This window comes from Lipophrys pholis (genome assembly GCF_963383615.2).
Source record: "Lipophrys pholis genome assembly, chromosome: 1".
Lineage (NCBI taxonomy): Eukaryota > Metazoa > Chordata > Actinopteri > Blenniiformes > Blenniidae > Lipophrys > Lipophrys pholis.
The window spans coordinates 44,902,935-44,925,884 of NC_137635.1; the positions used below are offsets into that span (position 1 = coordinate 44,902,935).

Consider the following 22,950-nt stretch of genomic DNA (forward strand, 5'->3'; position numbering starts at 1 on the left):
CTGGGTATCAGCGGTTAATAAAATCTTCAGGTACAGAAAAAAACAGTACTTTAAATAATTACTTTGATCAAGGAATAAAAAGGTCCTGTACTGTATATAACCCAAAGATCTGGCGCTATGATATGTATCAGAGAATATGATGTACGATTAAATCATCACTGTATATTTCAATCTAAAATGTGACATCCTGCCTTTTGATCTTGCCAGTCTCACTCAGACATCTCATATAAAACCCACTAACCCGACGAGACCATGTTCTGTGCAACTAAAACAGTGAAAAAAAAACAGAACTGCTATTTTAACCAAATTCATATTTATTTGCTACAAAGCTCAGACACGTTTGATAACTTCCCCAGTCAACTCCATGCTTTCATATTTCCCATTTGCAAGTGGGACAGCTCAGCATTAAATTCAATCTTCCCATGAGGAACGCGAGGGAACAAACACAGAAATGATACCGTTTCCAACACATTATCCTCATGCAAACATGCAAACATGCAAACATGGCCTAATGAACATAAAAGTCTCATTCCAATATTTCTGTTTGCAGTCGATGTCACTCGTGGTACTTATGGCGTTAGAAGCACTATTTATTTGCATGAGCCTGGAATTCCGCATATTTCATGCAGGGTCTTAGTCAATCAGGCTCAATGCGGTCAGCATTATCAGGCTCTTAATCTCGGGCTCAAAAGGCTCTGAAACAAACGGGATTTCCGAGCTTTATGTTGAGAAATGTATTAACAAAATCAATGATGCATTTATTAATCAAACAAATAGAACCCGTTCACTTACATTATTAGCTGTTCCGTATTTGCTGGTATGGACTCAAAACAAATCCATGTTTCATATTTGCGAGAGGCTTCGGTTAGTTTTTAGGTTATAACAGTTGTATCTGAGACAATATTCAGATAAGACATTAATGTTTCTGGTATTTGTTTAGGTTTGTTACATGTGGAAAGCCTCGAGGGAGAATTTCCGTATACAGCTCTTATCTGTAATTGTTTCGACCTCAAGCAGCTGACATATGACACAGAATACCAGTTTCCCCTCTAATGACATGGCAACCCAATCTCTGTGCAAAAACTTTCCAGGCTTCCTCTCATTTATTTGCCACCCCAGTGAGCCTGATAGAAAATGTCCTCCGCCTTCCTCTCTGGGAACGAGCAGCAGCGGGGCTGAAGGTTTAATCTCTGCTCACGTCAGGGGTATCAGCACTTCTTGTCATCAAAATCCCACTCCTGTCGCTCTACGCTCAATCTGGCGGCTCGTCTGTCCCGTTTGCCGCCTACCGGCCTCTAAGTCCGCTCTCGTGGCTTCGTTCCAGGTAATCGCGTGACATTGATGATGTAACATCTTTTTCTTGAAGCTTTAAAAAAACAAAACAACCAAAAGACACGCAGGAATAATCCGAATGACATGAAGAAACGATCACGACGCCATCTCTGACAATTGTATCATCAGATGACATTACTATGTCTGGTCTTGTAATACCAGTTTTTACCACAAGATGGTGTAAAGAGTCACGGTTACTCATCACTGCCACCTAATGCGCAAATGTAGCACTACCTCATTCTTTTTACCCAAGCATTTTTATATTTATTAAAGGCAACTACATAGGATGTATAATTGAGCACATGACATATAAAGGTATTAGCTAGCATTGGCAGTTTTTAAGCAAAAGTATCCGTTACAGTAAAATATAACTAAACTAGTACCTGAAAAAGTACTTTTCAATGTCTGTCAACTTTTTCATTGATGCTCAAATAGCCAACGTAAGAGCCTGCTTACTGCTGATTCATTGACTCGCTACATTACAAAATAAAACGATTTATCCAAATTATAAACATGAAAATTAGGAAACAGTAATTTTATTGCCACATCAGCAAAGTCTGTGTAATGTGCTGTCGAGATCGAGACTAAAGAAACGTGTAGCGTATTTTGTCTCAGAAAACCACTTTGTACAACAAGGTTAAGAGTCGGTTGCTCATCACTGCCACCTAATGCACAAAAGAGGCATTAACTCAACCAAGTGAAACCTGATTTTTTTTCTTAATTTCTTAAAAGAAAGTAAATAAGATGCCTGATAAAGCACTCGATATTGTATTGATACAAGTAGTGATATGAAACCTCAAGGACAAGTTAAGCTGGGATTGATTTTTCAAAAATAGTTATCAGTGTAAAATATAACTAAGTCAGTACTTCATTAATAATTTTTCCATTTTGTCTCAGAACAAGTTAACCGATCATCAGTGAGATGACATGAAAACACACTTTCATATTTAGAAATGTGCCACAGTTGAATAAAACGTATAGGCACCAGATGCCTTTACATGTTGATTTAAATTTCAATCTAAGTGCAAGAAGCCACGCCTGTTTTGTGGTTGTTGTTTTTTTTAAGCTCCATCTTGAATGATGGTCCCTCTCGTCGGGTGGAGGTGAAGCAGATTACCACAGCTGCGCTGTAGGACTTGCTGGTGGGCTCGGGGTGGGTTTCAAAGGTAATTTAATAACAGGAGGCAGAAATTAACCCTGCAACACCAGCTGGTTGTACTCAGATTTCTGCAGAACTTCGATTTAAATATACATGAACGTTATTACCACTTCAAACAAAACTCACTACGGGCCTCTAAATCATAAAAAAAGGTGTTTCTTTCTTCTTTTTTTTAATAGATAACTGCTGCCTGACAGTAATTTATTCTCTGCTTGAAGTGCAGGTGTAAACACTACAGATACTAATTTATATTAGTAGGGTGACTTTACACTGGTTATTCCAGAGAGACCACTGAAGCAAGGCATTAAATACTGTTAACTCCTAAACTGGCCTGTACACTCCACTGAAAATTTTTGTTTTAAATAATATTTGGAATAAGTGGAACACAATGAATGCAACCATGATAATAAAAGCATGAAATATGTTTTTATACTATCGGCATGTCATTACATTGTGGGTTTTATTACATTAAAAAGGTCCAAATTATTATGTAATTGGCAGGAATTCCATTATTGGTTGTGACAAGGTATTCAAAATGAAATATAAAAATCAAAGCCCATCACCTTGGTGTGTTTTTTGCTTGCTTAATATAAGCTTAATATAAGCCAGACAAGACCGTTTTTTTTAAACAACTTTTTAATCAAAATATGTATCTGTGCATAATTTTTAGTAATTCCAGACCAAATAACAAAATTTTACTTCGATGTTATTGTAATTGACCAGTGAAGAACCCACCGATGGCAAATTTAGAAACCACACTTTGTACATCAAGGCGGTGCAGTAGCTTACTCGAAATGTAAAGTTTGGATTGCATTTGGTTTTAATTTTTAACTTCAACTCATTATGCCAAGTCATCAAAACACATTTTTGTTGAGTATCAACCTTTTTGTAAAGTTCAAAGTATATTTAAAATCTCTGTAATGATTTTACAGTTAGGAAGTTCAAACTGAATGGCATATTGCATGATTACAATCTGCAATGAGTATCAATTTTGCGGCGGTATGAACGGTTCATAGGCCAGTGGAAAAACAAAGCGCATTTTATGCATCTTATGTAAAAAAAAAAAAAAAAAAAAACTCCTTTAAGTACAGCATGCGAGACTGGCTCAAAATTAAACTGAAGTAGAAGCACTTACAGTCTGGGAACAGGGATGGAAATTTTAATAAGACACCAACAACAAAAATAAAAAGGTTAATTCAAAATTGCTCCAAATGTCAAAGTCCTTCTCACAGATCTTTTAACAGCCTAACGATCGGCATAAGAAAGCTTCAAAGACATTCAGAACGCAGGTCTGTGTGTGTGTGCGTGTGTGTGTGTGTGTGTGTGTGTGTGTGTGTGTGTGTGTGTGTGTGTGTGTGTGTGTGTGTGTGTGTGTGTGTGTGTGTGTGTGTGTGTGTGTGTGTGTGTGTACATCATCAAGAGCGGAGCGCAGCAGGGCGGGCAGAACCAAAGGTCGCCTCCACTCGGGGAGTGATTAAGGTGTTGCGCGAGCCTCATCGGGGAGCAAAAGGGCAGAAAGGCAAACTCATTACCAATAATGTAGGAGCGGAGGAGCCGGGTGAAGAACTCACACATGCGCTGGCATCGCTTCAAGTCCGCCCGCTGAACAGAGCCAAAGTAAATAAGTTGTAGATTGACTCTGCAGATGGGTTCCTATTTGTTGCCGGTGAAGAGAAGAAATGAAAGCCGTCAGAGGTTTAAACACCTGTACAATGACTTCTTCTCAGACTTAACGCAAAGTGATGGATCGTTTCCGCAAGATGAGAGAGGTATATTACTTGGCAATCGCTTTCAGTCGAGGCCCGCGGTGGCTAAACCCAAGAACAGGAGAAAAGTGGAGTGTGGTGTGAACACAGAAGTGAGAGCTCATTCTGGAGCTGTATAAAGGAGGTGTTGAGGTGCCAGGAGCCTTTCTGAAAGAGATTCTTCCTCGCGTGAGTTTTCCTTCACAAAGCAATAAACTAAACCCATCACATTTTATTAATCCCCTTGTGGAAATTCTATTTTCCGCATCGACCAATCCTGTTTCCAGGATGCGGTCGGCATGCAACATTGAGGTCAAGGGTTTTGCTCGGGGAATCACAGCTGTGACCTCGGCACTGTGGGAATTGAACCTGGGAGCGCCCGATTTCCAAGTCTGCTTTTCTACCCTCGAGGCCACCACTGCCCCAAAGGCATTCCAGCTCGGGCTGTTCCCGAATCAGTGACGCCATCTGTCTAGTACACAGCAGATTACTCTTGCTCTGAGGCGGAGAACGCCACTGTACTATGGATGCCAGCACAATAAGACACTGCAGTACCACCAAATTTATAAGTTTGGGCAAACAAATTCCTTCCTCCATCGCTGGCTGTAACAAGAGTTCATAGTGTAGTGGTCACAAAGGAACTAAATAAAAAAAGTATTTCACACTAAAGTCCTCAACAACAACCATTACTAAAATCCAGCTTTCAACCAAAAACGAGACAAAGGGTCAAACGGTGTAAAGGGTAGTCTTCCTCTTTACTTTGAAACCCCCTCTGAAGATTTTGCCCCGAAAGCACACTTCAGATATCTCACTACCAATTAAATCTGCAAGGTCAGTGTGGCCTTGAACTTTGGCTACGGCCACTGACACCCAACAGACCGATATTTATGCACAAGTAAACCAGATTTAACAGATTCCTCCAAAGTGTACTTGAGTAGCCCGTTTACCAAGAATGGGATGGACGTATCAAAAAGAATGGGAAAACAGCCTTGGGCCAGGTTACCAGGTGATGATACCAACCTAAAAAAAATCTTTTCCATGTTAGTATATTTAAGCTAAGATGCCCGACCTTTCTTCTTTTCATTCTATTAGTTTTGTTTTGTTTATTCGTCTTCAAACTGACTTTAATTTCCCCCTAAAAACCACAAACCAAACTTGAATGACAACATTGAGTCTCGTCGAGTTCCTCAAAACTGTCCCAAGCAAAACGACTTACTTCAACCTTCTGCTTTCTGTCTCTTCTGCACGCCACTGGAGGCTTTTTGATATGCAGCTGCATCCCATTTCCATAGAACTTCATCACAAAGAGCCCTGAGTGTGCTGGATATCAGCCCCCAGCCTACCTGGTTGATGATGTAGATACCGTAGTCCATCTTCTGCCGCCTCAGGATCGGGTGGAGGTAATGGAGCCAGTACTTCAGGTGGTTTTCCCTGTGACGGAACGGTATGATGATGGCCACCTATCAGAGACAGATAATCACCAAATTGTTATTCAACAGGAACACCTAGAACCTAACGCCTGGCGCCAAGTGGCAGGAAGTACAGGGCATGTATGCAAGAAGCAGGGGGAGTTATTTGAACACAACATCCATATTTAACTTAAGAAAGATGAATTCAAACAAAACAAAAAAATCTAACTCAAGAAACAAGACCAGGAATGTTTTCAGACGGACACAGTAGCTGTATATTCTGTTTTAAATAGTGTCTGTCCTAAATCTCACACATTGTTATTACAAGGAAACCAGAAACAATTGTATTCCTGACTAAAAAAAACAGGCTTAAACTCAATGGTGCATTCTTTTGAGGGTATTTTCCATCTCTTCAGCACGACAGACAGTAGACAGGTAGCAATGGCAATAAAACCTCTTCCACCATGCTCTCCTGTGGGAACAGAGGTGATAGAAGCGCTTGCGATATTGTCTCAATAAGACTGCTGTTCTTACCTTACGCCCATCACAAGACAAAACTCAGAGCACATAGAATTTGAAAGCTGTATTCTGTACTTGTAGATGTCTGAGTGCCTGTTGGCACCAAATAAGTTGTGTGTATTTTTATTTTTGAGTATCATAAAGCCACAGTATCGTTTAGGTGCCTTACATTGTTTACTATCTGTGTGTGGCTTGTGTATGTATTGGCGTGTTATTTCAGTCTATTTAATGATAGAAGTCATTTCAGTGAAGGAGTATATTTTAATAACGCTACACAATGATGCTGTTCCCCTGCTGATAATTATATGACTTATTGTGGCTCATCCCTGTTCGATTTTCCAAAGAAGTTTTATTTTTCATTTCCAACGTTGCATACGTTGATGTTGCCATCACAACATTTCTATCCACGAGAGTGAGGCCGTGTTCAAGTGAAAACGTAAAAGTTTGGTTGCCTTTTTGGTGTCCGTTCACATGACAATGGTGAGTGGAGCCACTGAAAACAGAAGTTAGTGAAAACAGGTGGAACTCTTTAAGTTGTTAACGAGGGGAACTGCTACTTTTCTAAGCTGCTGCTGCTGCTGTGCATTTCCACCGAGGCCATGATAAATAGTCTGTCGTGCGAATGATGGACAATAAGAACGATGGCGGCCTCCAGACAGTCCATATGCTCCGGGGACTTGGTAGTTTTATAGTTGGGAGACACTCGTAATAACAATCCAACCTCGTCGTCTGGCTGTACGAATGTCTTTGTGCTCACCATTGTTAGTGTTTATAGGATATTCTTCTCTGTGTACGTGTGTGTCTGTGGTTTCAATACAAAAACAACCAACAGTGCCGAGTCATGGCCTGGCGCGCCAACTCCACTTTTAGTGTTTCTGCCGTTTCCATGTAAACAGACATTTTCCAAACATTTTTCTGCATCAAAAACACAAAAACGATGCATTTTCACCTGAAAACCTAAGAGTCTGCGGGCAATAACATTTCCACCAGGTTCAAGTTCTCACACATTCCCTCTGTTTATAAGACACCTGGGATTTTGCTGAATACATTATCAAGAGCTCGTGTTTCATACTTTCTTCTCGGTCTGACAACAGAAAAGGTGTCATTTTCTTAATTTCTTTCGAGTGACCTGTTAAGCAGAAAAGTTTATTTGTTCCAACAGCATCAACGTCCAGCAGCTGTAATCAGTCCTGAGCGCCACTTGTCACTTTCACTACTGCTTGACAAGTCGATCTTTGTGACGGCAATTTCTCTTTATCAAATGGTGCAAATTGCAACTTAATCATCACACATTTCTGCATATGGTGAATTCAAGGCCTTCAAAAAAATGTTTGTAATGAAACAAACGTCGTCCTGACTCACTTGGTCTAACAGCTTGCAAATCTTTATGTGCTGACATGAAGGATGGAAGATACTCCTCTTTTTTTTTTTTTTTTTTTCATAAAACACCCAAACATGAGTTGAATTCAATAAGAAAATCCACTTTATACCAAGACAGTGTATTCTGAAATGATTTTAGCTGGCTACTCGTTACTGTACTACTGCACTTTGTAGTAAATGTAGTAAAAACCCATAAAATGTTCCACTGATTTTTGCAGTAATTTTATCTGGTAGCAGTGATTTAGGCGTTCACAGCTGGTCAACATATATAACCGTAATAAAAGCAACAGTATCGGTACAGAAACTTGGCTCATGCGCTGTGCTTTAACAGCGAGTATGAGAGAGAGCGAGACAGCTCTGTAGTACTTTTCACTGCGTGTAGCCAGTAGCGACTCAAACTATTCAGCAGACGGCTTGTCAAAGTAATTGCACTTAAATGAGCTTTTGCTTCATCCCATATTGAGTTATTCTGCAGTAGTAAAATCCCCCCGGTCCCTCGTGAGGTGTAGAGAAACTTTGTTTCTACTTTATTACCAACAAGGAGGCTGAAGAAGGCGGCTTTCAGTGGCATCGTGTATCATCCCGTATCTGTGCACCGGAGGTGAGTCATGCTCGTGTGTCCAAGGCCGAGCACTTGTTTACTCCCCGACTTCATGGTAATATCGCAATCAGATGACGACGGGCAGTAAACTGACCTTGGGTTCTGTGTCGTGAGGCATCCAGATGAGTGGAACCTCACCACTGCTGGAAACATCAAAGACTCAATATCTCGTCCTTATTTTTTTTAAAGGTGCAGAATAAAATGCACAATCTGGGTTATTAAGTTGTGTCACCATTTTTGTGTTCTTCAAAATGAAACCTTGGATACAATAACAAGTTACTTCTACCAAGCATAGTCAAATTAGTTTATCAGTTACCCCAAGTATATTAGTAGTTTTCACATACGAATGGAATTGTGCTGTAGTGACAATAGTAAAGTAGTTTTACATTAAGTTAAATATCACTATGACGGAATTCTGCTATGCGAGCATAGCTATAGTACATTGTTTGAGACATTTACTCTTGTGCTGCCCAAAGTAATATTTTACATTAAGTGTGCCATTTATTCCATTACAATGACCTAAAAACTGAAAAATATCTACAGAATTTGATGAAACTACCATTTAGATGTCTACTGACAGATGCTTTTCTGATGTGCTGGAGGGAATTCAGCAACCAAGCTAAGAAACGAGCCCAGTGTTGTAATACCGCTTTGCACCACAAGGGGGTCCTTACAGTGGTTAAGACAGGCTATTGAAGTAGAAGTTAAAAACAGGAGAAAAAGAGCGCTGTCCTGTTTTCTCATCATGTGTGAAAAAAACGTTAGTCTCTTTTCAATAAGTTAATACACCTGGCTTGGTGTTTGAGTTACTTTTAGTTGAACAGGAAGGACAAAAATTGCTTATATGAAACAGAATATAAACTTGATCATATTTTATTAATGCCCATGGGGAAATTTCCATTGACCAATCCTATTTCGACCTAAAATATTGTATCTTGATAAAAGTTTGACTTTGAGCCCATAAACCCTCATGTTTTTCCAGATCCTGACAGAGAAATCCTTCTGTTGGGAATATGTTTGTGACGTGAAGTGCAGTTTATTCCAAATAAATCCCGTGTACAGACCTTCCATCTCGGCCGACAGTCGGGAGGCGTGTACCGGCCTCCCTCCGTCACGTTGGGGTTTTCTTTCTGCACTTGTTCCATCGTCATCTGGGAGCTGAACTCAATCAACAAACGGCCCACTGCGGGAAGACGGAGAGAAACGAGGGAAGAATTATCGAGATGAAAAGGATAACGGCGAGGACAGGATGAAAAAGAAGTGCAAGACCAAAACAAACGGGGGGGGGAATAAGAAAGCAAGAGAGGGAGCGAGGGACAGAGCAAGGAGAGAGAGAGAGGCTTCAAAGCAACGCTATACCAATCAAAGCAAAGTGTGCACAAATAAAGGTTTCAAGGGATCACTGGTGCATAAAGCAGCTTTTAATAAGATACACAGGCTTTGGAAAGCATCCATCAGTCCATCCATCTTCTACACCACCTTGTCTGAATCGGAGACAGTGGGTGCTTCAGGGTGGAAGGGTGGGGGGGGGGGGGGGGGGGGGGGGGGGGGTCAGGTGACACCCTGAACAGGTCACCACTGCTTCAGGAAAAACATATTCCTGAAAAAGGAGACACCTTACCCCCAACCCCACATGGAAGGTAATTACACTGCTGAGTGAAAAAGGCCAATGATCCACCGCTGCTTCGAGTGCTGACGGATCAACTCTCATGGGCCGTACATTCAGACCAATTTAAATTAAGGGTTTGCATTGAATGTCAACGAGAATAAACAGCTCCTTCAGGGAGCCAGCATCATTAAAATACTCGAAGCCGCGCACACAAATCTAAGTTGTTTTTCCACCATTAGACCAAGACCTCGCGACTTGATTCCTTTGTTCATTACAGGAAAGTGTTCTGTTTTGTATATGCCAGACCAAAATACTCAATCAACACTATCAAGCAACCTCAAATGCACGTCTTTGGAGAGAAAAGGCAAGAAAGTTACAAACCCATCATCTCAGAGAGTTGAACCACTACCCCACTCTGCAGCCAATCTCCACACATCCTGGAGAGCCATTCAAACATTGGAAATCGAAGGTGAACAATAGTGTGGATCCCTCTTGCAAGGCTGCTAGAAGCTGCGGCAAATGCATGTTTGTCTTTTCAGCAAAGTGCTGCACGTTGCTCATCACATTCACCCACTCGCGTCCACATCAATGGAGACGGCTCCTATGCAAAATCCATCGAGAGCTGTCTGGGTTTCAGGGTCTCTCTCGTTCGGAACACAAACTGAGCCACAGACGCTCTGAGGTTAAGAACAAGTTTACATGTTTTGGACCGCATTTTCTTTCCCAACAGAAGCAAACAAACCGTGGGAAGCGCCCTAAGACGATACGCGCCACAAAGTCTGTTTTTGACGGAAGCTGTGTGAAGTTGGAACCAGACAGATGGAACCAGACAGGAAGTCACCAAAAAATAATGCAGGCACGTTTAACGTGTGCAAGTGATCTTATTTAGAATAAAGCATCTTGTTAAGGATCATATTTCGCTTCAAAAACTCGACATCATGTCCCATGAAAACAGTTCAGAAGTCAGGGGCTCAAAATAAAAGCTTAGCAACTGTTCAGCTTCTGATAGGAACGGCATTCAAGTAGATGGCTGAACAAAGTCTATCTGCAGCTCTCTAGGTGTAAAATTCCATTTATCAAAAGGAATGAGGTATTCGTGATACGACAGAAAGATAATAGCCAGGGGCAAATCTCTACAATGCCTATTAATGAAATCCACAGCTGGAACGTTCTAAATAAATAAATAAATAAAAATATATATCTATATATAGATATATATATATCTTTCTGTCTCAATCACCTTGAAATCCATAAAGTCAAGGGTTGAAGTGCTTCTGCCTTTTCTAAATCTCTATAAGACAAGGAAGGTTTTCTGCCGAGTCAGCAGATCTTTAACGTGGAGCTCAGGATCAAGTGCACTCACTTTACGTCAAGAACACTAAGCAGTTCTCCATCGTTACACCATGGGTGAGCACCCATCACCTTGTTGGCACTGAATTGTCTGATCAAGATGAAATATCAATGTTTGTGGCAATGTGAGAGAGTTTAAGAAGAAGAAACAAAGAAAAACATTCACCGGTGAGGTCTTTTGCGTATTTTATAGTTAGCAACAAACCAACCGTTATTCAATCCAGGCCAAAGAATCCAGAATAAACAATACAAATGAAGCACTTCGTCAGCACGAGAACGTCGAGTTAAATGTCTAAGTGCCAATCCCATCGAAAACAGAGCAAAGTCAGGCAAAACCTGCAGACCATGGAGGCAGGGAGTGCTAAATGGAACTACAAAGAACAGAGCAAGGCCCCAAAAAAAACCTACAAAGAGTCAATCTCCTGGAACAGATTTTGACGACTGCGCGTTTCCAGATATATGTATGAATGTGGAGACAGGTGGAGCGATGAATCCATGAGATGACAATCCACTTAGCATGGGCGTCTGAGTCTCGTGTTGAGAGGCCTCCACCAATCACTGCTGAGGGGAGCGATCGATGCCAACGAGGTTACGGGTTTTCAACACACCTATTCATCCCGCCGCGAGAGCCGAACGCAAACGGTTCTAACATAACAGCCCAACTCACACCCCTCCTCCCCATGTCTCTTACTTTCTCTGCCCCCCCCCCCCCCTCCCCTACTTCTTCTGCAGTAATGAGTGGGTAAAGTGGAACATGGCGCTTTCATCTTGGAAAATATGCTCTCGCATACAGCAAATACAAGTCCGAGCATAAAGAGGTACTATTTCTGGAGTGAGGTTTTTCACACTGCAACTACTGAACTAACATGTCTTCATGTAAAGATCCAGGTGTTAAATATAAACTTCCACCGCGGTGCGTTCGCTGTAGCTCTTTTGAATTCACAGCAAATAATCCATTTCAAAGACCTACTGTAGATCCCGCTTCATGCAGGGCGAGATTATAATCCCAGAGGAAGCAGCAGGAACATCGTGTGTTTTCAGTGCAGACAAGGCTCACTGTGTGTATTAGTGGCAGTGGCATGGTTGGTAGAGTGGTTATCTTTCAATTGAGAGGTTGCCGATTTGATTCCCAAAATCTCCCACTGTGTGCATGTTGACGTATCCTTTGGCCAAACTGCTCCCGTTGGATGTACGCCAGTTAGCGTACTGAGAGTTGCGGTCGGAAACTCAATCTTTATCACCTGCAGTTATTTGCTTTGGAGCCACAAAATTGAAAATGGAATTTAATATTTTCAGGTGATTTTTGTGAAAGCGACAGGGACACACTACATAAGTACAAAATGACTTAACTTTCATGAAAAAAACACACATTCATATATAAACATAATCCAGAATGTAAATATGAATAAATTAACATGGGAATCGATCAAAAAGAAGACAGATTTATCAGTATTTTGGCAATCCAACCCTTCTTTCACAGATTAATAGATAACTTCATGATATAGTCACAGAACGTCAAGTAAGGATCTGAAAACGAGGATGAACTGTTCCTGAACTTTGTTCCAAATAAAACCCCACTAATGTAGCTGCAATGATTGGAAAATTTTAAATAAAGTGTTTTTTTCTGGAAAAGGAAGGGGAAAGAAATGCTTTTTGTGTCTGATGAAGGGATAATGGTTGGATTTGATTCCTGCTGGTGGTGATCAATGAGAGCTGTAATGGAGCAGTTCAATTAGGGCTGCAACAACGAATCGATAAAATCGATAAAATTTGATTATTAAAAGTGTTGGCAATGATTTTCAATATCAATTCGTTGTGTCGGGCAATTTATGCATCACTCGCCACGTTGCGGAGCCGTTTACTTCACCTTCGGAAAATAAAGGCCCGTGGGCCGAAACCGACCTGCAAGAGGCTCCAATCTGGTCCAACAAATAGGATTTATACAAGTTGGTTTTTTTTACATTTCACTGTATATTGCACCACAATATTTCATAAAAATTGACTTTATGTTAAGATTGTAATCATTTTCAGTACTAACTGTTGCAAAAGTATAGACGATTTCACCACGCACACTGTGTACTACGACAACGAAAAAAACTTAAGAGTAAATTTAAAGGTTATATTTTCCCAGTCTGGTCCCCAGGATGAAACTGGACTGTATGTGGTCCCTGAAGTAAATTAAATCTTATTTAATAATCATTTTGTATACATCTTATATGCATGTGTATATATGTATATATATTGTATACATCTTTGCATACAATATATATACATATATACACATGCATATATGTATATATATTGTATACATCTTTGCATTGGCTCAGTTATGTGCTTTTAAATAACCATCACATAATTGGTTAATTCAATATCAACTGGTCCTACAGTTTGAATTTGTTTTAGTTTTTTTAATCTGATTAATCAATTAATCAAAAAAATAGACAGATTAATCGATTATTAAATAATCATTAGTTGCAGCCCTAAGTTCAATTATCGCACAAACACACTCACGCATCATGATGATCCATTAAGCCGTTATATAAGTTATTACTTGATCGAAGTAGCATTAAACATTTTGTTTCAAAATGTAATAACTGCAGTATTGTAATAATTCATTAAGAACACTGGATTCAAACTTTTTTTTTTCTATAGCTTCTGTGCAGTTTCCCTATGTAAAATACGTATGGTGGTTGTGATAGTCGTCATATTTATCCTTTGCGGAGACATACTATGCAGCACTGTCAATTATGGTTGTAAAAAATGTTTTATTATTTACATTACATTACCAAACAGGCCTGATTTACTAAGACCCCGCATAAAGCTAAACGGCACTCTCACTCAAATAGACTGCTCTTATAGTTTCCATGTGGGATCTTCTAAGAAAGCCACCATGAGGAACGTCACACTCAAAGTATTGAAATGAGGGTTTTCTGTGGATCATACCTCGTTTACACTAAAAGGGTGGAGAAAGTTAAAAAACATAGAGAAATAGAAGTCATAGGAGGCCAGCTGAGGAAATGCCTTTCACAGCAATAGCAGCTCCAGATCTAAACCAATAAATCGATCGGCTTGACATGGATCATCTTCCACGTGTGTGTGTGTGTGCAACATCAAGTGTGTAAAGCTGGAGTAGATCCGTCTCATAGGAGGATCCGATCGTGTGTTCACAGGAGCGAGTTGACTGAGAAAGTGACCGAATCTCAGGAGAACCGAAGACAAATATTCAAGGGTGAAACAGTGACGAATACTGTTGACACAGACCGGCGTCAGAGTCGGTTGTCTTTTAATAATGACGTTAGCGGTTTGATCGACCGCTGCTTGTCTACGAGCATTTTGCACTTGAGGCACTAAAATGACTAATGGTGTGGAAACGTTTGAAAGCGTGAACCGTTTGGGAACACGATGCACTTTATTTATACACAAAATACCTTGTAAAAATAGCAAAGGAGGGTTTTTTTGACTCATTATTAAACTATAATATGAAGAGTTTTTGTTCATCTGATCGATTTCGGATTAGTTCTTTACGTCTGGACACTAAAAACATACAGCAATGTATAACATAAAACAATGTCCAGTAAAACATTACGCGTGAAAGCCCAACTCTGAACACTGTCCTGAGATACAAACGTGAAAATGACAAAAAGAAAACGGTTCTGTTGAGTTTGGTCCAGCTGACAGTTACTTTGATGGGTTTTTAGTTTGCGTACACATGGAGCGTATTTGTCCCAATACATCTTTTTCTACGCTTGTGAAAAATCTCTCTTCATCTCCTTTTTTTCCGATGACCAGTGAGATTTTGTTCTTCCTGACTTGAGCTGGACACCCTGAGCTTCAGCACTGGTCTAGTTCTTTCAGCTTTCATCGCATGTTGTGTCAATCAGAGAAAGAAGGTGTCTGTCGAGGTCAGGCCATGAGGGTGAGGTGTTGCATGTCAAGTGGTGTCGTGACTCTTCCCAACAGAAATATTAATAGTCCTCTTTATTAGACTTTTTTTTTTTTTTTTAAATGAGGCTCATAACTTTACGTCCATTTTGGAATCAGACAGGTCTGAAAATGTACCGATAAGAACTGGATCGACTCAAACTGCTATTTTAAAAGAGATTGAATGACCGGGCCTAATTTCAGTTTCTATTTCCACAATGTTTCAAGTGAACATGGATTGTTTTTGCTTTTGTTTTAGAAAGGTTTCACGTTTACATGAAAACGGATGGAACGCTGTATTTTTCATATTAAACCACTCGAGTGGCAGCGTTTCAGAAAGGTTTAATCCCCACCCCCCTAATTACACGCAGACAGAGAGTTTTCAGAAAGTTTCCCCTTGGTAGGCATTTTCAAAAAGTTGCGTGTTCCAAAATCCAACAAGTGTGTTCCGTTTCCACTTGGAAACGTGTAAACGGGGCCTTAGACACAAGAAGTACGAGTGAGTACACTAAATAGCCTCAACCTACTTATGATGCGCCTAAAGTTACTGCTCAGCTAATCAGAACTTAAAACAACTCATTAATTTGTACACTTTTATACAAACAGCCTTTTTAATATAGTGAGTCTTTATTTACTTTACTCTACACCGACAATTACTCATTTTATTAAACTTTACTAGAGATTTATACTTGTAAAATCAAGTTTGCCGATTTATCGTTGTTAGCATGCGCTAACTGAAATTGTTGATGAATGTTTAGCTTCTTTGCTTCCACGTAAAGCTTTTGCTAATTTTATATCCAATGCAAGTTATCTAAATGTATTAGGTGCTTCAGCAGTGATATATCGTGGGAAACAGATACTCAGAAACAGATATGTGTCCGCATACACTGCTGAAAATTATTTCTAAATAGCGCTAAACACATTCACATTCATTCTTTGTTTAGTAATTTGCTGTGCATTCCACATGCGTTAATACATACAAATATAAATAAATCTTTGCCGAATTGAATTAGCGGCAGTATCGAGTTGATCCGTGCCATGCATCGTGTTTGAGTGATATTCAACTTCTCCACACATTTTTAACAAACTGGAGCTTTTCAAAATGTCTAAAGCCTCTTAGCAACTTTTTCAAACTAGAAATCAAAACTGTTTAAATATTAATTAGCTTAGCTTAACTTGTATATTCAGTCATTTTGATACGTTTTCACACAACTTTGATGAAACTGAGCTCCGAGCTTAGATAACTGTTGGTCCTTTTTGGTCTCAGATCGTCCTCAGTGTTCAATAAAACTTCACCCTACTCTGGTGTCTTGGATCTAAACTGAGTATAAACAACAACAACAACAACAACAAGCCGATCTGATTCCATCTGGCAATCTGTAACATTTATCCCTCTAATCTTTAACTCCTTGTAGATAACAGCACGATCTGCCACGTCCTTACAGAGTTACTGTCGAGGCCATCTGAGCGTGCGAAGCTCCACAACGGGGCCGGCTGTTTCTCAGCAGAGCTGCCCGCCGACTTTCTGTGTGACAAGCGAAGCACATTTCTGAGCAAAGTTCCGAGATCAGAATTGAGGTGGACTCTTTGGCCTCAGGAAGCCAGAAGAAATGGAAGTCGGATGAAGTGAATAAATGAAAAATGGAGTGAAGAAGTGGAGAATTAGAGCCGGTTCCTCTCCGCCAGCCTCCTACGAACATGGACTTGATGACAAAAGAGACTTTCAGCTTCTTGAATCGTATTAGTCCCTCCACTCCCGTTCAGTCGTTGTGGAAAAGATGCAGACAGGCTATCAAACCGTCAAGTCCCAGGAGAATCTGAACTGGGAGTCATGACACTCTGGAAGCTTACATTTTTCTTATTCATCTACTCGCACGTGTGCAGAAAAAACTACCACGCACGACCATGGTGAAGTTTGAGCGTTTTCAAAAAGTTGTGTTTTCAGAGGCTCCAAGCAGTGTTGTCGTGTAAACAGACACCCAAAATGCACTGAAAGGTTACATCTTCACTTGAAAACATTGTCAACATCCGTGTTCACAGGGCCTAAATCTAATCTTGTGTATTGTGTCGCAATGTTGTAATTTCCAAAATCGAGGATTCCAGCCACATTTAAAATATTTGTACTATATGCTGTAAACTTGCAATACCCTTTGAAAGCTTATAATTCAAAAAAAAAAAAAAAGACATTTAAATTGTATATTCAGGCCTACAGTTAAAGAAATGTACAACATGTAATATTTTGACCAGGTTTTATAATTAAGTTTGATGCTGGAAAGAAAATTAATTTCAAATATTTGTTAAATAAATTAGAAAAACCAATGTATCAAAATCTACCTAGCATGACCCATCCGAGGGGAACAAATCTATTATTATTATTATTATCAACAACAACTACTGGTGGCAGCATGTAAACCTATTGGCTTGATTTTATATTATGTAAATGTCAGAAGCGCTCCAATCTGGAGAAATTCTTGAAAAATCAGTGAAGAAACGAGATCCCTCTGTAACTATTCCGCAAGCCGCCATTTTGTGATCATCACACCGCTGCAAATCTCTCTTTCTGCGTCGTCTTTCATCGCGGCTCCAGTGAAATGTGCTCCAATAAAGAGACACCAGACATTTCAGACACGCTAACATCCGTGACCTGGGCGAGCCAACGTCTTTAATCATCGAGAAAAGGTTTGGTCGCGTCATCGAAGGCATCAAAACAGTTGTGTACGCAAGCGAGCCCGACCAAGTGATTTCATTAAAGAGTGTGAATCTTAAGCAGGTGGATAAAAGCAATTATGAGGGCGAGGAGCTTCAGTCAGTCGTGATTGTAGAGAAAGTTCTTGATCGAGCCGCTTCCCACTTCAAGTAACAATACTGTGAAGTACCCAGAGTCGCTGTGAGGCTTGAATCGCCATGGCGCGTCGTCGCGTGGATGCAGGTTGAATGGAACAGATGGGAATGCAAGTTACACAACAACCTCAGCAGGGTGTGCGAAAGGCAGCAGACAGGACAAAGAAGAAGCATGACGAGTGGAAACGCTGTGGATTATAAAGGACGAGAGACACAAGAGGACGAGGAGACAACATGAGCACAGAGTGACAGATCGTGTGAGCTCGACAGCCGGACGCCATGGCAACGCCACGACCAAGGTGGTGTTTGAGCACGCTGTAGCCCCGACACTGTGGCCGTTACTGGCCTGCTCTCGACTAAACGCTTCTGTGCAACAAACGCCACGAGGAATTTGACACATGAACCACAAATGTTAAAAGACTCTGCACCAGCATTCAATAAACTGTTACAGCAGGATTATTTTTAGCCGTAATGTCACATATAAACTCCTAATAGAACGTAACTTTATTAAGGTATTGACCCTGAAGTTAATTGTTATTTCCAATACGTTCTGAAGTGGTTTCCAAAAATATATACGTTTCCTCAGATGAATTTCTGATTCCATTCAAAAATACCCAACAGAATGAGAAAATCTTACAATGATCTACTAATCTAATAGTACAGTCTTGTAATACCACATTCTGCCACAAGATGGTGTAGAGAGTTTTCCTAGCAGTTGTTTTGCTTTCAGACCAACAAGAGAGGAAGAAGTAGCAAAAGTTCCAGCTCTTTACAAATCTTCATTGAAACGTTAACGGGACAGACTGGAGGCTACAATCATGGGTTAGTTTTTGTTGCCAATAGTTAATTGTACTTCTGTTTTGTAGTGGGAACAGCTACAAAATATGAGCAAACACATATGTTAAATTTAAGTAAATTTTGCTCTTGTCCTTGGTTTGCAGCTGTACTGGTACAGATGTGGGAAGTTTTTTATTACATGGGGGCTAAAACGTCCACATTGGTCATGTGGAAATTGATTTTCCACTCCAGACTGTATTTGCAGTTCTAAACATAGATTTTCTTAGTTACATGCTTATTCCTGGAAAAGCCTGACGTGTAAAAGGTGCTAACATGTTTTCTATGCAGCTTCACCACCGAGCAGTCGACGAAAGCTCCAGCCACCAGCTGCTTCTTTAAGTAACTCAATACACCACATTGTGGTAAAAACGTGTATTGCATGGCTATAGGATAAGTTGAATGACTTCGGTAGGTAAAGCAGTGCCACTAAATATAAAATTTATTTTCCTTTTTTGGCTGATCTTAGTAGGTCATATCAATTTTTTTTTTAATGAAATTAATTGAACCGTTATATGTGCCGTTAACCACCACTGAAGCACGTTAACCAGAATGAATAATATCAGGCCTGTTGGCTAAATGACTTTCAGGAGTAACAAGACAAAAACATACTGTTGCAGAAAAGATGAAGTAAAACACAAACAGTCCTGTGTGTCTGCTTCCCTCAATGCCGTTTTCTGGCTCGTTGTGTCCCGTGCATGATATTGAAGCTGCATGATTGGCGGTTGAGTTGACACGAGCATGCCAACATGTGTCAATGTTTGTGTGTAGAGGCGCGTCAGCGTCATTTCTGATTGGTAAGCACAGCGGGGTCTCGGTGCCACATGTGCCGACCGACACAAACACACATTAAATCTGTGGCGAGAAGCATCCAAACACAGCAGCGTGGTGCGGAAACGGTCAGTGGGACAGACAGGACGGAGCAGGCTGCCACAGGATTACAATATAGACACAAGCTTTCATGATGCCAGAACACAAGAGCCAGAAATAACACCGCAGAGCTGATTCCAGGCCGGGCCAGAGCCCAGATCAGGTTTCTGACGTTAGCCTCCAACTCTGACCACCAGAAACCTCACAATAATGAGGAAGTAGTATGTTATATAGTGGCACTTATAGTGACTCAGAGATGTACATCGTGAGACAAGAACTGCTGCCCTGCAGTAAAGTCGAACTCAGGCCATGTTTACACGACGACGGTGCTCATTGATACTGAAAAGGCAACTTTTGAAAAACACTCCGTGTAAAACGCAACGTGTCACTCACCGTGAAAGCAGTCTAACTCATCTGTCCATCTGAATGTCCCGCGTGCTCTCCGGTGTCAATGCCCACAGTGTCTTGTTACGTGTCCGTGCGTGTGCGGTTTCATTACATAAACAAACAACAACACCCACGAGTGGCCCAAAATGAAAACTACACTGTTTTCAGCGTTCTTGCCATCGTTTTCAAAACGTTGCCATGTAAATGTGAATCTTTCTTGAGACTTTTCTGATGTGTTTCCACTTCGTAACATAGTGTAAAACAGATGCAATCATAAACGACAGAAACATTTTCAGATGTATATCACGGTGCACCGCATACATCATTCAATTAGTCTAGTCTCTAGTATTTTATATGATCAGGTGGAAATGGCCCGAATTCATGAAGGCAGATGTACTAAAATGATGTTATTTTTTGCAATCCCAGATGGGCTGCCATGTGTGTGTTATACAGCAAATCAAAGTAACAAAACCAAGATAAAAAACAAACCCCAGCAACTTTGCACTGGACGCCTCAGTGATAACACACACACACACACACACACACACACACACGGTATCACTTCACTCTAACATACCGTACATTTAAATAAGAGTGTCGAGATACTCTTCAGCTTTAGAGTGGGAGAATTAAAACAATCGAATTTTCAGGATCAGTTTGTGTAACAGCTCCCTGAGATTCGTCAATACTTCTGGATAGAGTGGAATATATACTCCGCGAACTTGACATTTCCAGCACATGCACAGACCTTGTTTAAGCTGGACAGATTATTCTCTGCAGTTTTAACGGAGCGAGATAAGCTAAATGCGCTTTTGGGAAAGCAGCTATTTTGAGGCGAACTGTATCTGACATTTGACATTTGTGACACTTCCATGTTTGTGGTATTTTATTTTATTTTTTCATGCGCTCGCAGACACTGACAGACACCGCTCAAATTCATCCCTGAGTAATCTCCTTCCCAGCTACCGCTTCTCTCCCTGGAATTCCTTTCGTCTGTCCATCACCATTAAAGAGGATCCAGCATCCATCCATCCAGCCTGAACCCCAATCCTGACAGATCGGCCGAGACGTTCGGAAATTAATTCAGAGGTGTTGGTGGACTTGGAAAGAAGGAGGAGGCGAATTGACACACAGGGAGGAAGGAATTGAATCAATGAATTAGATCTGGAGATGTTTAATGCGATAATTGGAGATTTTATTTCCATCTTATTGTTAAAACATTATTGAAAAAAAAAAAAGTTTCATTCCAGAGCTACTTTTATTCACCTGCATCACTTCTTGTTGGTTTTGCAAAAATCGAAATAAATGCGTAATGATTTCACAAATATTTCAAACGTGACAAATAATGTTTTATTAAACCCAGATTATACCCAGGAGATATAAGCTACTTATTTGATATTGTAACAAAAGTAACAAATTATCACGTGAAATAAGTTACAGAGAATATGTGTGTATGTATATAAAATCAAATATTTTGTCTATTCTATTAAACTATTTCAATGAAAGAATAAAAAAAATTATCTGTAGTATCCTAAGTTATCATATTCTCCTGGGACTCGGTAGATTTTTCTGTGTGATTTGATTACAAAAAACAAACAACAGCGCCGCCTCGTGGCCCGACATGTTTCAGTGTGAAGAGACATCCTTTTCAAAACGTTGACGTATGATTTGACATTAGCAAAATGCTGACAAACACTTTTGTGAAACGAAAACTCAAAAACGGTGCCTTTTCTTTTTTTAAAATATTTATACAAAGCAGGAGATCTGAAAATAGTGCGGTTAGTCTCAAATGTAAAGTGTAATCTAAAGTAAATGTATTAGTTTCAGAGTCTGAGGAAAATGTGAAACGGATATGAAAAGTTAGTAATGGGATTAAAAAAAAAAAAAAGAGCTGTAATTGTAAAGCAGGGACAAAGCCTGAAACACTTTGCATCTTAATGACTGATCATGAGCTTAATCCTCCATTAAATCAACACTTGAAACTGTAGAAAAAAAAAAAAACTATTTCTCAGCACAGCAAATAGTTTAATTTGACCTCTACAAGCAGCTGCACTGGGGCTCATTGTTTAATGATTTTGCACTCTATTGTAATTAAAATGACTTAATGACTGCAGGGCGAGAATTGTGTGCTACATGTTTTCATTTGAGCACGCTGCAGCTAATACGATAACTGCTCTCGCCCCCCCCCATTTTTTTTCTGTTACTGAGCGAAAATAGGGAAACAAGGAAGTATAATCAGAGTCGCCCAGCAACGTGAATTGAAAATATAACTTCAATAATCTTAAAAACTCCGAAACCAGTTAAGTTCACCCATCCATACTTCTTTTTTTAATTTTAATTTAATTTTGCAGCCTTTGTTCAGTTTGAGATTTGTGCGTTTCCTCAGCCTACTTCAGTCAAGTTTGCACACCTTTCATTTAAAGTAAAGCTTTTTGCAGATATGAAGACAATCCGACACGCTTATGAAGCAGAAGTAACAAGTTTTTATTCGCTGTGGGCAAAGCCAAACGAAACAGCTTGTATTTTCATTTTTCTATTTGGTTTTTCACTTCTTTAGTTGCTTCTTCCTATGTACATGAAATGAACACAACAGGATGGCGAACGTTTGATTATAGCTTAACATTTGTGGGGTTGGGTTTTGGTACATGTACAGACAAAGACCCAGTATTCATCACCACGTGGATCACAGTCCACTCAAGTGTTTCAAGAAGAATATGTTCTGGAAAATATCAAAAATATCGAGGCGCATGTAAATTACCCCTGGAGGAGGTTAGACATTATAAAGAGAAAAAAAAACCAATTTAATTGTAATTTAGGATTATAAATCATGATAAATAACTTTTAAATTCAGACTAAGACTATGTCAATAAAATACAATTTTGTTTCAAAGTATTAAACTTGAAACTGCATGAAAGTAACGAGGTCAAATTAAAAAAAGGAAAACCAAGAGTGTGATTCAAAGGAGCATTTCAGGGAATAAATATGACCGTGTT

General features: G+C 40.0%; 1 protein-coding gene across 1 annotated transcript in view; it reads right to left on the reverse strand.

Annotated features, from left to right (window-relative positions):
* b4galt2 (UDP-Gal:betaGlcNAc beta 1,4- galactosyltransferase, polypeptide 2) overlaps positions 1-22,950 on the reverse strand; it is a 191,115-nt gene that overhangs the window by 99,690 nt on the left and 68,475 nt on the right. The window contains exons 3-4 of the mRNA XM_080481320.1: positions 9,210-9,328; positions 5,580-5,696 (exon numbers count right to left, since the gene is read on the reverse strand). Coding sequence (XP_080337446.1) covers positions 5,580-5,696; positions 9,210-9,328 — 236 coding nt within the window. The remainder of the gene's footprint in view (positions 1-5,579; positions 5,697-9,209; positions 9,329-22,950) is intronic.